Source organism: Corvus cornix, chromosome 4 (assembly GCF_000738735.6).
Source record: "Corvus cornix cornix isolate S_Up_H32 chromosome 4, ASM73873v5, whole genome shotgun sequence".
Taxonomy (NCBI): domain Eukaryota; kingdom Metazoa; phylum Chordata; class Aves; order Passeriformes; family Corvidae; genus Corvus; species Corvus cornix.
In genome coordinates, this window is record NC_046334.1 from 927481 (window position 1) to 944013 (window position 16533).

Below are 16533 nucleotides of genomic sequence, written 5' to 3' on the forward strand. Positions count from 1 at the left end.
GTGATTTATAACAGATCAAGCTATTTTTAACTGCCTGTTAAAATGTACACTTCTAGCTTCTACAGCTAGCACAGCTGTCCAACAAGTAATGGGTCACATTGAGGCACTGAACACTCCAGATGTGCCCTTAAATATAAGTTCCAGAAGGAGATGCAAAGGTTAAGACAATTCCTTCTCCAGAGAGCCTGCTTCCAGCACAGGACATACAAAACCTGCCCCTGCTCAGCAGGGCACACGCCAGGTGCCAGGGAGTCGACGCAGAGCTGCGGCAGCAGTACACTCCAGAGGGGGCAGTTGATCACCAGGACTCGAAGACCAAGCAATGCCAGACTCTACTCCTTGCTCCATGTCCCATTCTGCACTCCTTCATCCAAGGCCCTCCTTGGAAAGAGGAGCCTGGTCCCATGCTCTTAACATCCATCCTTCAGACACTTGCATGTGCTAATTAGATTCCCTCTCAGTTTGCACCACCCTGTCCTGCCAAGCCTCTGGACATCCTACCAGACAGTTTTGGATCTCTTCCACAGGAATGACAGGCTGACAAGTCACATTCCTGGTCAGGCCAGGGATCCCGAGCTTTCACAACTTGTCTGTATGGCCCTCTAAATCCCTACTAAAACCAAGAAGCAGCAGAACAGTATCTTGGAAAAGACACAGTTAAGTCCCAAACGTGTTTGTTTAGAGTGTTTCAGAAAGAAAACAAAATAAATTTCTTATCTGTTGGAGTTGTTGAGGCAGCATTGAAAACCTCTTTAAAATACACTATTCCATCCATTTGTTAGAAAATTAGTAGTTTATATGGATCCTGTGCACAAGTCTGAATACTTGTACTGTGCCCTTGCTGAACGTATTTCCCTCATCTGATCTTTGGCCAGTACTGGGGGAAGGCTCTCGAGAGGACTTGTCGCCACTCGTCCTACACTTCAGGTCTCTCTCTCGCAGGGTTCTGAGATGTAGCAATTCTGTATCTAGCAGTTATTTACTGTTACTTTCTGCCTCTCGCTGATCCCCTTGTTAGTATACTGGTATTTTTTTTACTTGTACTGGTTCCTTATTGGTGGAACAGGACTGGTTAAATCTGTATGGGGAGGCAACTCATTCCAGAGCCTTCTCCTCAGATTGTCTTAAACCAAGAGAAGCCCCAAATTGAACACTGGCGAGGAAATGAGGGGAAAACACTTAAATAAATGGAAAGAACAAGAACAGTTTTGCTGCTGTCTGTAGAATGAGGTTCCTAAAGAAAGATCCTAAAATCCTTTTAGAAGGCATTTTGAGAACCAAAGAAGAAAGGAATTAATTTATTTCTGTTATTAACTTGCCTCTCGATTGATTTGCCAGTGGGACCAGGGTTAAAGACTCTGGCTTGAATTTCAGAAAGCACCACTGACTCACCCAGAACCCTGCCTGAGTTTCTTAAACTTCTCCATGTTTTGATCTCCACAAATGAGAAGCCAGGAGAGCTTCCTTCTCATCGAGCCTTAAAACTAACAAGCACAACAGCCCTTGAAGTGGAGGGAGAGCACTCGCAGCCCTGCGTTTCAGCCATTTCAGAGGGAGTGCTGAGCACAGCCCTAAAGGTCCAAGCTTACTTCCTGGAAAACTTGGCTCAATTGATCCATTTACAAGTTCAAGGCTTTCAAAATGAGGGCTCATTTTAATTTTAAGAATTCACCTGTTAACAACAACAAATTATCCAGTTCTTTAGTCACAAAAATATTTCTTTTATCACTTCCTTTGTGATAGAGGAAATCAGAGGAAGAAGAAACATGGGAGACTTACAGCTAACCGTATCTCCATACATCCTGTCCAACACTTGCCTCACAGGAATAACACCACTCACTCCTGTTGCTAATGCTGCACCAGGCATGGAATGGACACACTGTTTTAGCAGGTAACTTTTTGAGACCTTGTATATAAGGGTTTCCTAAGAACGATTTCACATTCAGGACACAGAGTGGATATTTGAAACGGTTCCCACTCTTGTGTCACCAGGAATTTCATCCAAAACTCCTGCTTTGTTAGCTGCTTCACCAAGTTCCCAAGTATCAGCAGAATACTTGCAGGTCCATGTATTTCAACACTTCTTTGTGCTTTATGGTTTGGGGCCCATACATCATGCTGCAGAGACATGTGTCCCTGCCCATGGCAAGGGCTTGGAACTAGATGAATTTTAAGGTTCCTTCCAACCCAAACCATTCCAGGATGCCATAGTTTTGGGATTTAGTTGTAAAGCAGCACTAATCTCACAGAGTGTGTGCATCGCTCACTTAAAATTTCTTGCAGGGGTTGCTGCAGGATCTAATTAAAAGTGATTATAATTAGCTCTGTAGTATTTCCCCTTCACACTTTTGCATGAGTAATCAACTGAAGATGCCAAAACTCAAAACACAAGGGGATTTATCTGGGATGCAAAGACATAAAAAAGGCTCCTTCCTCTCGGAGCTGACACCCCATTGTCACATTTGTAGAACTGCCACCGGAAGCCTGTAAAGTGTTTTGTGCCATGAATGTCACAGACTGAAGTAGCCCAGCCTCAGAAAATAGGGTTCATTTTTCTGAGGCCAAGGAACTTGACCCACTGCTGCTTTCTGTCCTGCTGTGCATTATTGAAAGGTCACCAGAAACAAGAGCTCTGAAATGGTCTCTGCAGTTCTTTTTAACAGGATCTTTCTCCTCCTTCCTGTATTGAAAAGCAGGGAAGTTTTTAACTCAATTTAGTAAATATTATCTCCAAGTCAGAGTTGGCACCCAGTGAAATCAGTGGGGTAATCCATTTCTCTTGAAATCACTTGGAATTCTTTGCTAACTCAGACAAACACCAGGTTCAAAAACCTGCCAAAGCTTCTTACTCATCAACCGAAGAGTTGACATTACTCCATCCTCCTTCCCTTTGAGTGGTCAGACATTCTCCATGGCCATTTAACAGCTTGCTGGAAAATCCCCCCACTTCTGCCAGCCTGCCAGATTCTCTCTTTGCTGACCCTGAGAACACAGAGCAAAGCTAAACCTTTTACCAGAGCACTTTTCCTGGGTGGGATGGAGTAATGTGCCTCTGGAAGAAGAAGAATAGGCAGTTGGCCAACGCAGGAATGCTGCTGCAGGCATGAGTGGTTTATCTTCTGTTTGATCTCTTCTGCTAAGGGATGACAAGAATGGACTTAATAAATCTGCATAAACACATGAAAGAAGCACGAGTCTGGGGTGATTCGGTAAGCAAAGACAATTCCATGTTGTCAGCCTGGATGCTCTGACACGGTGGAACATTGATGTTATAAAAAGCATCATTACAAAGAGAGCAGTCATTCTTTTAAGATGAAGAAGCTCCTAACTAAGCAACAAGACGGAACAAAGTAAGAAAAATTATTCAAATTTTTAAATATTTCCCTTTTTTTTTTTTTTGTAGAAATATTTTCTGATTCCTTTGCATGGGAAGAAGAAGAAATCCCTCTAAGATACCATGAGATCAGACTAAAGTACCAGGCATGGAGCTTCCTACAAGAACTTTCACCAGTGTTTTAGCCAGGATGTCTGTTCCTTCCTGCCTTCATGGCTCCAATGCTGTTTTCCAGCCTCAGCTCTCTACCCCTCCCCAAGTCTCTCCTAGTGCCACAATTACTTCCATCCCTTATCTCTACACCTTACTTGATCTCTTTGATGAGTTATGCAATGTTTATCCACTATTTGATCTTCTCAGATTGTTTCATAGCAACAGAAAACAGTTTATGGTGGATATTGTGTGAAAACTCTCCAGCAGAACGTGCCTATGAGTCCTGCTGGTTTCTTGGATAATGTTACGGTCTTTGGAACAATAATGCTGGCCAGCAAGTTATCTCCATTTTATGCTAAAATTAGAGCAGTTGAACATTATTTATTTCGAGTCCACTGGTTTTAGTGAATACCAGGAAGCAGTGGGAATGTATCCCATGCACTGCAACCCATAAAACTTCATCCATGACACTCATGTAATGGCACTTGCAAATCGGAGCAGTCAGAACAGAAAACACTGCATGGCAACTGCACCAAGGAAAACTTCAATGTGCCCACCACATTCCTTGGACTGAAAACCTTTGTAAAAGGGAGACCCAAAACCTTGGGGACTTGGATTCAAAAGAGCTTGTCAGAGTCATAAAGAAAACCATGTTCAAAGACCCCCGAGGTAGTACAGGAAAACACAAAACCAAATTCCTCCAGCTAAGTCCCCAAGTGTTGCAGTTTTGGCAGCTGCTGCCTGAGCTCCCTCCTGTCCCCCAGAACAGGAAGCAAGCAGAGCAATTCAGGCATTTCTTACCATATCAGGCAGGCAGGTAAACTGCTTAAGTGATGTTTAGCATCCACATTTATTTTGTGACCAAGCATTCCTGAAGTGTTAAAACAACAACCTGTCTTTGTCTTTACATGGAGAAGTGCCTAAAAGTACAGAAGTATCCAGACTTTGCAGTTTTCCAACCTTTCCTGGTAAAGCCCCACCAACTGCTAAACAGCATATTCCCTCTCCCTTGGCAACTAAACCTTGTCCTTCACAATCCTTGCACGAGTCCCTGCTTACAGAAGGGTCCCAGAATCTTTCCTGAGGGCTCTAGGAAAGATCCTGAACTTGGACTTTGTAACCCAGTGTCTTTCTCCCTCACTCTGTAAGGCCCTGCTTAAGTCTGGCCTCTATTTATGGTGTCTCTCTCTTAAGACCCTTTCCAGTTTACACATCATCAGTCATGTTCTCATGTCCAGCAAGAGAAGTGAAGGTTTTGCAATATACGACTTCACCAGTATAATCAGATTTCCTGCTGCTACTTAATTCGACTTGTTTGAATAGGTCATCGCCTTCTATATTTGTATTGTCTGTATTTCAAACGAAAATGCAGTGCTCTCAATTAATTTTTAAATTAGCTGCTAAGATTTTAAACCAGAAGGGCCCAAATATACAAAACAACCAGGCACAGACACATTCACCCATTTAGTTTTTCAAAGCACACTTGGTTGACAGGGTAAGGCCAGCCATGAGATTCCTGATTTGTTTTCTTCAATACGGATTGGCACACAAAGTAAACAATGCACTCCCGATCCTTTTACAGGGAGTTTGATAGATTTCTATGTCCACTGCATCATCATGATATTTTATAATATGGAATATGCTCCTAAAATTAGATTTTACACCACCAATATTTACAATTTAATTCCTTGCAAAGAAACAAAGGGTGAAACCGTACTTTCTGTCAACAGTATAATCTTAGATAAGAAATATTCCATTCCCCTTCTATCTTCTGTTCTAAGATCTTACGCCATCAGCACACAAAGGGGAAGGAAAGGTACGAACTGTTCAGATACATAAACTCCTTTTTAGAGGAGAAGCCCTGGAGCTTCAGACCATGTAAATAAATACCTGACTGTTAGAGAAGAGCAAGGACCAGAAACAGGTTCTTTGACACATTCCAAAAATAAACACGTTCCGTCCCCATTATCAGACGTACCTGATCTGAGCCTCAGCAGGGGCCACTTGTCTAAGCAAGCAACATCATGGCTCAGGATGGCAGAGCTCTCGTGACCTTTATTGTTATTACTGTTATCAAGGACATCACAAAATGCTCTTCCTTGGAAGCACAGTTTGGCTCTGATTTTCTGCCGGAGGAAGGATTCAATTTTTCCTTTTAATTGTTTATTGTTAGGGATCAGTGCTTTTAAGGTGTTCCATGTTACAATTTTTTTACACAGAAATAGATGCTGACTCACTGGAAGACGACAAAAGCTGAGGAATCTGAAAACACAGCTGTTGGTATTCCCAGCTACATCTGCACCACCACAGGCTACAGATGTGGAATTCTAAGCCCTGGAAAGACTTGTTTTTCACATTAGGAAACCTTTGCTTTCCACTTAACAGTTACCCTGACCACATTCAGTCCTTCAAACCAATAAATGCAGGGAAACAAGGTGAACTTCCTTCTCTGCTGGAAAGAGGTAAAAACATGAGGGCAGAAATTGAGCTCCTGTGCTAAGGATCTGTTGGCTGCATTGTCTCTGCCATTAGAAGGCTTCACTCTAAACTCCCAAAACAACTCTAAAGAGACACGTTCTCCAAACAAGAAAGCAGTTTTTACAAGGGCAGGACAGGAATGACGAGACAAGAGGGAATGGCTTTAAATGGACACAGGGAAGGTTGAGATATTATGAAGAAACTGCTCCCTGTGAGGGTGGGGAGGCCCTGGCACAGGGTGCCCAGAGAAGCTGTGGCTGCCCCTGGATCCCTGGAAGTGTCCAGGGCCAGGCTGGACGGGGCTTGCAGCAACCTGGGACAGTGGAAGGTGTCCCTGCCCACGGCAGGGGGTGGAGCAAGATGTGCTTTAAGGTACCTCCCAGCTCAAATGAGTCTGGGTGGCTGCTCCCACCATGACTCTGGGACTGTAACACATGAAAGCAGAGACAGGTTGGGGTGTCTAATGGCGGGTGTGTGGCCTCCCAGTTACCCCCAGTCCGGGGGACTGCCCCACTCTGCTGTGCAGCACCACAACCACAGCCTTGAGCCCGAGCTCAGGACCCAGGTCTGAGTCAGTTCAGGTGTTTCTGTGAGAAGTGTGTGCTGACGAATCCAACCCTGTAGGGAACACCAAGGTGCTCTCCGTTGTCTTAAAACCTTATTTCCATTTTCCACAAGTAACAGGGTGCCACAGATTCACTTTAAGCTGTTTTCCTAGATCTGCTTTAAGTTATTTTCCATTAAATGGTACTAAAGGATGTGTTAAAGGTAGGATGGGATGCAATAGGCCTTAAATATTTCTGGCCTTTGTATTTATTACAGATCTCAGACCTCCTATACAATATGTGCCAGCATCTCCATTCAATGCCAAACACTGTCAACATTCCAACAGGAAGAGTTTATACCTACCTCAAGTTAATAAATCAAAATTACCACATGAACCTATAGATTTCCTTCTGGTTTAAAGGGGCTTTAGAGCACTGTGCAAGGAAGAGAAATTTCCTATAGCTAAGCTGGGGAGTTCATCTACTAAAATAGAGTCAGTAAATAGCACATTAGAGAGAGGCCATTCTGGAATGCAGTTGGCCAGAAATGAAACACCACAATTAGCAGGAAATTCTAACAGTTTGGTGAGAGTGCTCTGCATCCCATTTACAGAAATAGACTTCAGCTTGCATTTAAATGCCAGCCTGATTCTTAAAACCAGGCAGTGCTGATGTCTTCATCATGTAAGTAAATTCAAAGCTAACTCTGGGCAGAGTTAAAAACAGAAAGCAAAATTAGCCATTAGCATGGAAAGTCACTTTCACCGCTGTATTTTTATATTCTGTCTCTACATTTTTGGGCTGCAACTTCATATTAGAAGATACCAGCTGCTAAAAATCAAGCTTCAGCACAGCACTCTGTCCTTCCTAAGCCTATCCTGCTGCTCATTCCCTGGAGAGCTTTCTCATGCACTCTCTTCACTCTTCTTGCAGTCAAAGCTCAGCAAGCAAGCAGAAATTTGGGCAGAAGAATTTTCCTGAAGCTTACACAGCAGAAACCCCCATGTTAACCTTCCCAACAACCCTCACACACACCTAGGCAGGGCACAGTTAGATTCTCAGCTATGTGATTTCTATTCACGCTTTGCCCAAGCGTTGACTAATTTGGGAGCACGAGGCCAGCACTGGCAGAAGGAGAGGAATGCCTGTTCTGGGGAGCCAGCAGGTCTGCAGACACCTGCTAGGCAAAAATCCCTGTCCCGCACAGCTGGCATCACGCCTCTTTTCTGACTTGGGATTAGCATGCCATTTGTCTGTGCACCAGCTCTTCCCACCCAGCATCTCCACCAGCTGTCAGAGGCTCTTCCCACCCACGAGGCAGACGGCTCTACGGCTGGGATGACTATCCAGTGCTAGGCACTGGCACTTGGCAAGTTGCTGGAATCCCTCAGTAGGACTATAATGAGCACGGGGCATGACTAAACCTGAAGTGCTGTTTACTTTTCCAGAGGCATCATGCCATATGCATATGCCACCAAGAACTTGAAAAAAATGTGACCCACATCCTCTTTCAATTCCCTACCCCTCTACCAGTAGCATCTCGTCCCCCAAGCCAGCAATGCAAGCCTCGGGAAGCTGTTCTGGAGGCAGTTCCTGCTGGGACAGGGAGGTGAGTGTGCAGCCCATGACCAGCACACAACAGGGAACTACACCTTGCTCTGTCCAAGCAGCACCAAGCAGATAGAACAGCTGGGAGCACACTCTAAAAAGCCTCAATAGAGTGACACCCGGCACCACGTCACTTTTTACTTTCAGCTATGTTTTCAGCCCTCTGACTACCACTAGCTCCTAATAATTGTCCTAATAATCTTTGCACAGATTGATGAATAAGGAAGGCTTTGAATAGTCAGTCAGGAATCTTTAACAAGGAATGCCAGGACTGTGAGCTGGAAGGGCAGGGTTAGCTCTCCCCTGAATGGCAGGGGGCAAACCAGCCACATGTGACATCCTTGACAGTTTTTGCAGGCAGAGGAAACAAAGTTCTGGATGCGTTACCACACCTGAAATGGTGCGTGTCAGGTAACCCTGAGCCAGCCTCAAGCTCCTGCAGTAACACTTAATTTTCTTTGGAAACAAGTCATTTGCAAATATTATCCCAAACTGGTGAACAAAAATTTAAAAAGGAGGCAAATCACAGTCCTCAAAGCAAGGTATTCTGACAGGTGATTTTACAATCCAGAGATCCCACCAGTCAGTATCCCAAACCTGTGCCCAAAGCAGCGAGGCAACGTGCACATGCACATATGTAGGCACATACACACAGCTCCAAACTCTTTTTATGAGAAAAGCAACGAAGTGAAAAGAAAGGAATTTTCCCTTTTTGCAGTCACACGCAATTTATTAAAACTGGATTTTGGAAGCATTCCAATTCTAATTTCTTCCTCTGAAAGAACTCCATGTCTTAAACATATACAATATGTCATAAGCACTATTTCACTTGTCCTTTTAACTCCTAACCAGGCAGGCAACTAGCAATGGCACTATTTTAAATGCATGGTAAAAGGCAGATAAAATGACATAAAATGGCCTGTTTCAGTTCAAGGAAACCCAACAGTCAATTCAAACAACACACTTAATTTGTCTTTTAAAAAAAAAAAACAACTTCAGTAGGTTTTGAAGAAGTGTCCTCCCCTTTTTCACTTACAGAAAGAAGAAAAGGTGGACCCTTTAAGCTATTTCACACTGTGTGCCTGAAAGCACTAATCATATTAAAATCCCCTCTTGACCAACATCTTTGTCACAAAACTAGGGCAAACACCACTTGGAAATCTTTCTGCTAAAAGCACTTTCCTTCAGGACACGGCTTCAAACCATCACCTACAGCCAAACACAACCACATGATCTTGTCTGACCCCTCGCTCCCTGCAATCTCTGCTCCCAACAGTGTCAGCCTCAGCAGTTCTGAGACTCAGACTTTGCAATTTTGCTCCTCCCAGCCAACAACAGGAATGAAGTTAAACCACACATCTCCATGGAGAACAGGATCATGTTTCTCTGAAACGTTTCAGTTTTGATGTCAGTAACTACATGAGCTGCACATACATGTAGCTTTCCTTCTGGATTTATTACCCCTTAGGTCTGAAAAACTGTTGATTTTCAGGTGAGCAGCTTATTTGGAACCAAAAGTGTTTGGCTCTGAAAGCTCAGAGCCACCAGTTTAAGCCAAATCTTTACTTGGCACCTTTCAGATTTGGGTTTCTCCTAGATTGGCGGTGGCCATACCTGTTTGCCCACCTTGATGAACGTGGTCTCCCAAATGCTCACAATCACACTGCTTGAACTTTTCCTTCTTGACCAGGAGCTATGGGTTTCTCAAAAAGCAATACCGCGTTATCACATACCACCACCAGGCTATCGGACTGGAATCCCAGCCCCTTACCTTGTTCAAAGACTGGTTTTCTAGCAGAATTCCTCACCGGTACAGGTAATGCCTCTCAGGTAACCAGTGGTGGCCAACCACAGGACAAGAGCTCCATCCAGTGGCCCCTTCTCCAGCCAACACTTTCCAGAGCCATGAATCCATTTTGCGTATGCCCCTTCCAAGCCTCTCAGAAATACCGAGGTGCTTCAACTCCCTCAGTTTCCATCATGCAGGTTATTTCCCATTAGAAAGGGGGACTTTGTACCAAAGGGGATAAACCCAAACATGAATACCCAAAAATGATGGCCATTTTTTAAATGCTAGGAGTCTCTTGTGTTCAGACAGCATTGAGATTGCTTTCCACACATATCCATCCCTTGCATACTCTCCAGAGCCTTTCAAACCATTACTTAATACAGATCATTCTAAGCAAAAATGCTGATGTCTTAGAGCGCGCACTCTTCCTCAGCAGCTCCAGAAACCAGAGTGGGAAAGGACATGTTAAACAGCAGTGTGACTTTTGGAACTATCATTGTTTCTACCTCACTACATGGTCTCAGGAGACCACCAGTCTTAAGTACAACCAGTCTGTTTCTGGGACCTTTTTGTTCCAAAGCCTGGATTTGAGCAGTGAGACACCTCCTCTCTGCTCCACACTGCCTGCTCTGAGGTCAGCCAGCCCACGCCCTAGCGTACCCTCACATTGCTTCTGGGAAGAACTAATTCCAGCTTGCTTATGCTGTTCCACTTGCTCTAATTTACCTGGGACAAAGGGTTATCTCTCTGATCTTTCTATGGGTGATGTAACAACACGTTGAAGGAGGACAGTGTTAGACTGAATTCCTCCCAGCTGCCTTATAATTATAAGGCACAGTCAGAAGGCTGTGGCAATAAGAGAGGTAAGCTTTAGGTAGCTGAGCCAAAAGACAATTTAAAAAAATGGCAGTTGTATAAAAAGCAGAAATAAATACTGTACGCTCTTGTTATGGAAAGAACTGACATGATCTCATCTCTAAAGGGATTTAGGTGCTTAATTGCCTCTGCAACCAATTCAAACACTCAAAATTCCTAAGCCTGTGAAGGTAAGTGCAGATTTGATAATAAAATGTTCTTTACCTATAAAAAGACTGTGTTTAAAGTCAACTGTAATTAATTGCTGACAGGTCTCCAAGTTAAGCCTTTTGTAACAGCAGCACAGAGACAATGTCCTGTTGTTAACACCACATTTCACACTCTGCAGGGACCAGTTTTCCTTTTCTTCTGAGGCATTACTCAGGCATGGAACAACCCGAGAGTCTAATCCCACTTTCCTTTAGGTTTGCAGGACCGCAGAGGGTCTTCCCACAAGATATTTTCCCACCATCCCAGGGCACACTTGCTCAGCCCACAGCCCAGTCCCAAAGACACTGGAGAATGTCTGTTTACTTTGAAACCAGAGAACCGGTTTATATTTTTTCTCTCTTCCCATCATATAACCATAAGCTAGAAGCGGCCAACTAAAATACGAAGTCATGTGTCCTGCTGAAGCGTACACTGGGTGTGGATCAGTCAGAAAGAAACCATGACAGCTGTAGCCACGGACTCTCCCCTTACCTGTGATGCATTTCTGCTCCTTCCTTGTGCTTCTGGAGCAAGTCCCTTTTCAGCTTCACAGCAATGCACGATGGAGGATTGGGAGAGTCTCAGATACTGCCAGCCATACCAGGAGCTGCAGGGGTGCCTAGGACAAATAAAAGAGATGATTTGTCTTGTGCCCAGATGCCTCTGAAAAGGCCAGGGCCAAACTGCAACAAGAAGAGGACTGTTAGTTGCCAGGTGAAACAGTCAGCAGCGGGGCTGGGCCAGGCTGGACCAGGCTTCAGCTTCCAACATCTCAATTAGCTGTGCAGGCCCTGGGGCTCTGCTGCAGGTGCATTCCCACCAGGACACCAGAGCAGCTTGTCACCACAGAGCAACAAGGGGTTTTTTTCTCTCTGTAGCCAAGGCAAGCAACTGTGGGACTTGAAGAAGGCACTTAGTTCATTATTGTGTCCCAAGCTTTCAACTTCTGCTCCTGTCTATCCTTGCTTATCCAGCAAACACCTCAGTTTGCTAACAAGTGGAAAAGGGAGGAATGACTCTCCATGAGGCGGATAAAATCAGGTAGTTTGACCACTGAGGCTAAGGCTATTTTGGCCATCATTAAAGCATCAGATTAGCCAGTCCATTTCTAAACCACACTCACAGGAGAAAGGAAGAAGTCAAAAACAAGCCCAAAGGCTGCAGTAGCCAATGGGAATAAGCAAGCTGCCCCACAACACGCAAACACACACCCAAAACTGTTTAACTTGTGGGCAAGTCTGGGAAATCCTAAAGCTGAGCACCACGGACAACTCTCAGAAGGATCAGTATGGGAATGATTTTCAAGCATTAGCAATCGCCTGGGTTTAGAGCCAGGCTTTTGCCTCTACACTGGGTACTGTAATGACCTCCCTTCCATACGTATACAGTAAAACTGGCCTTACATGTGCACTCTGACACCCGCTGTCCCTCAGCCGTCTGGGGTGGGCAGGAGGTGGCCAGGCCGTTAGACAGAAAACCCTCAGAGAACCTTTCTAGAGAAGAAAGCCAAAAGCCAGATCCCGGGTGCTAAGAGATTACAGGAAAGACAACCGTGAAACAGCAAAAACCAAAACCATAATGAGCTGTGATAATTGCTGAGCAGTAACTGTGCTCTGTGTGGTTACAGAGCACTACTCCATGTTTGGAATCACTGTGACTACAGACTCTGGCTAGATGCTGCAGGCACTTTTTTCCCCAGACACTACTAGACCTAGAAGCTGCTTCTAAAGCCTATGCAGGATGTGGCAAAATCTGTCGGGAATTTAGAAGCCCTGCTCCTTTGCAAATGCAAGCAACACTGAGAAAACAGAGTGACAGTTTGCAGAGAGAGGTGCCAGGAGAGTGAGGTGACAGCTCCTGATGACAGTGGGACATGGGATTAAGCCCAATCACACACAATCCTCTAGTAAGAGCCAAGAATGATCCTGGACTGTGCCAGGTTATGTGGAGTCAGAGGGAGAAATGAAATGAAGCATGTCAACATAGGCTGCATTTTCCTTCTAAGGCAGATAAGGAGAGTGCTGGAGGGCTCTCAGAAGGGAAGGAACACAGTTGGCTTCAAAAAGTTGTGAAATCTTTGCCTATTTCCAACCAGTGCCTCAGTGAGAGGAAAGAATGAGCAACCATTCCTGGACTGGGAGGAAAAAATAATTAGCTTTCCCAAATCGTTATGGAAAATAAACCCAATAGTAAGTCATACAAAAACACCATCTGCCCAACAAACCTCAAATGACACAGTAAACTTGGTGAGACTCTCGTGGAAGAAGGAAGCCCCTCTTGCTCCTTTCTAGCTGGTACCCAAACAGCTGGTGGAGTTACTGGGAAGTTACCCAAGTCCCAGTTACACCATTTAACCTATAAATACAAGGTAGAAAAATCTGCTGTGAGGAAGGGTTCAGTAAGTCTCTTGGCAGAGTCCACACTTGGGACCATCACACCATCACTATTTAGATAGAGTCCCTTCAATCCCAGAAGGCCAAACTCCATGAACATGTCAAGCAAAGCCACCGAGTCATGGAAAATAAGGAAAATACTGACAGAGGGCAGGTTTAGAAGACATATCAAGAAGGAATACCTTCCCTGTGGGACTGGTGAGGCCCTGGCACAAGCTGCCTGAAGAAACTGTGGCTGCCCCATCCCTGGAAGTGTCCATAGCCAGGCTGGAAAGGGTTGGAACAATCTGGGACAGCAGAAGGTGTCCCTACCCAGGGCAGGGGCTCAAAGAAGATGACCTTTAAGGTCCCTTCCAACTTAAACCATTCCTTGACTCCGTGATTCCGGAGGATGGAGTCGCAGAAGATGATGACAAAGGGTGCAGGCCGCCTTTGTTGCAAAAATAGACAAGGAAATTTTAAAATTCGTTGCAAATACGCTTGTGGATAAATAATAAATTCTGTGCTACGAGCGTGTGGAAGCTCATTCACTCGAGCCAGTCGGTGATCAGCCCCAAACTCTACCAGAGACTGTTTTGATGGGGCCTGTTCTATCAAAAGAAATCCACAGTTCAGCAAAGCTACTTTTAAGTTCTTCAATAATCTTTTAATTACTCTCTACAGCCTCCAAACTTCTTTCAGCCACTCAAAAGACATGTATCACACATTCAGCTTTAAAAAAAAACAAATAGATGAACACCGATACCCAATTTAATCAGAACCTTGCTGCAAATCCCTGGAGATGAGGTTGTGCAACAGGCAGCCAGGGGCAAGGAGCACACTGCTGAGATAAGCAATTTGTAACAGCAGCTAGGACAAGTGACGAAATCAGCAATGGGGCTGGGGTGGGGATTTTCATCAGCCTCTAGAAAGACTCCCTGCTCTACATGAATTACAACCAAATGCGTTCATTTCAAGTCATAAATATCCTTTTCCTTTTCTTAGGTAACATCTAAACATGCCCAATTCCTTACTGACAGCAGAGAAGCAAAGAACTCCAGGGTGAAATGGATCTCTAAATTCTACAGCAACACGTACTTCACAGAGGTTGCTTTTCTCCACATTATTTACATTTGCAGTATATTTTTCATCTTAGTATCTCAGCAATACTGTTTTTACATTCCTAATCTAATTTTTTTTTCCAAAGCAGTAAAAGTCTGCCCAATCCTACATCTCATGATGTTCCCTACGGTCGGAGCAGAACCTGCTTGTGGGGGAAAATCAACTTTCTCACAGAAAAAAAGTTTAGATGCACGCTCTTTTTGAGAAGCTGAATGGTACCTTAAGCATCTCGTTTCTCCATGTCCCATTAGTGACTTGTAAAAACTGAATACAGTTGTGCTCTAAGCCAGCAGAATTCAGATACCAAGAAGGGAAAGAGGAAGAGGAAAAACGACACAACTCGTATCCAAAGCAAAATACAAGTATTTCGAATTTACGAGAGTCAGAGGAAACCACCACCCTAACCCCTTTCATTAAACATTGACAGAGAGCTCATCTGCATATCTTAATCTCAAGCAAACAAACCCAGGTTTGGAGTCAGGTGTGTTTAGCTGGATTACAGATCACTTTCCTTCTCACCCCACCACATTTAAGGCATAAAACGGAGATGAGCGCCTCAAAAACACCATCAGATTTGGGACTGAAGGCTCTCTCCCAAGTCCTTTCTCAGCTTGTTTTCCTGACTGAGAGATGCTATCAAGAAAACAAACATAAAAAGCCCAGGCTAACTTGCTGGGTTCCTCTTTGACAATATGCTACGTGCCAGGGGGAAAAGAAAACAACAAACCTTCATTCTCTTACAACATGTGCTTAGCTAAGCGCCAGCTCAAATAAACAGCTGTGCCCAGACCTTCACTCTGAGGGCAAGCCTGCACCATGAGCTCAGTACACCTCTACCTTGCCTGACGCCAGCAAAGGGCTTGTAGGGCGAGCACAGCCTTTCCTGGTGAAAACTAACTCTTGCTGCAAGAAATTATTCCGACTTTCCCAGGCAAAACAGAAAGAGCTTTTTAACCAAAGCAACTGTGCCAGCAGAAGACACAAGACAAAAGAGGCTGCCAAGTTTGTAATGGCCTTATTTAGTCATTAACCTGTTTATTTGGCAGACAAAAAAATATCAGTAGATCCCCTTCAAAGCAGCTCTTATTCACCAGCTCCCTGGGGATGTGAACGCGTGACCTGACAACCACCACTGGAGCAGCCAGCCCCTCGCAAATGCTTTTTCCTACACACACAACCCTCGAGTGGCAGCTCTGCCCTGGGTCTAAACATGGAACTGATATGGCAGAGCATGACTGAAATCAGTAGGCTCACAGTAAGTCTCCTCAACCCCATCAGCCACCATCTATGAAGAGCAAAACACCAAACACCTCCCTTGGGAAACGGCCGGGACATACAGACCTTCTAGAGAGAAAAGCAACAATATTAGAATCCCTTGAGGGGCTTACCCTTGCCTTTGTTCTCCCACTGTTGCTCCCTCACAAGTCCAGCACGCAGGAGCCAGCACAGAGGTTTTGCTGTGTCACTGGCAAGGCAGGAACTCAGCACCCACCTGCTCTCTGAGTGCTGAAGCTTTGGCAGTCGCTCAAGGTAACAGGTTAGCAGCATAGAACATTCCTAACCCCCACTCTGTCCCTCTTCCCCTCCATCAGATACAGGAGAGAAACTCCATACACTGCAATAGCTCTTCAGACATATCTTTAGGTGACACTTCCCACCTCTTGGTACAGTTGTCAGCTACAGAAAAACAGGTCAATTTTTATCCTTCCCTTCTTTAGAAACAACAAAAACCCCTCACTGCCGAGCAGACCTTTCAGCATTGTACTTCCAAACCTGGAAGTAAAATTCCATCCATCGATGTATTTCTAATGTCTACAAACCTGCTTGGTCTAGTCACTGCTCACCTCATTTCCTCAGCATGTTATGTGATATATTCTGCTTTATTCAGGTCACTGCCTGTTCCCACCCCTCACTCGGTCATTCCAATGAGAGAGACACTGCAGCTCAAAGCAAGAGTTCCATCCAAGCTAACTTCAAGGGCCATAGGATTTCCAAAAGCTAACAGAGAAAGCTCTCAGGAAGCAAACACTGGTTCCATAAAATCATCTCACTCCTGTAAAAGTGGTC

At 44.6% G+C, this 16533-nt stretch overlaps 1 protein-coding gene across 1 annotated transcript in view; it reads right to left on the bottom strand.

The window, feature by feature from the left end:
• The window catches only part of SLC4A4 (solute carrier family 4 member 4), a 146466-nt gene extending 130512 nt beyond the window's left edge, over positions 1 to 15954 (bottom strand). Inside the window, exons 1-2 of the mRNA XM_020585263.2 lie at positions 15855 to 15954; positions 11465 to 11591 (exon numbers count right to left, since the gene is read on the bottom strand). Of these exons, the coding sequence (XP_020440852.2) occupies positions 11465 to 11475 (11 nt within the window). The 5' untranslated portion in view covers positions 11476 to 11591; positions 15855 to 15954. The remainder of the gene's footprint in view (positions 1 to 11464; positions 11592 to 15854) is intronic.
• Between the last annotated feature and the right edge of the window lie 579 nt (positions 15955 to 16533).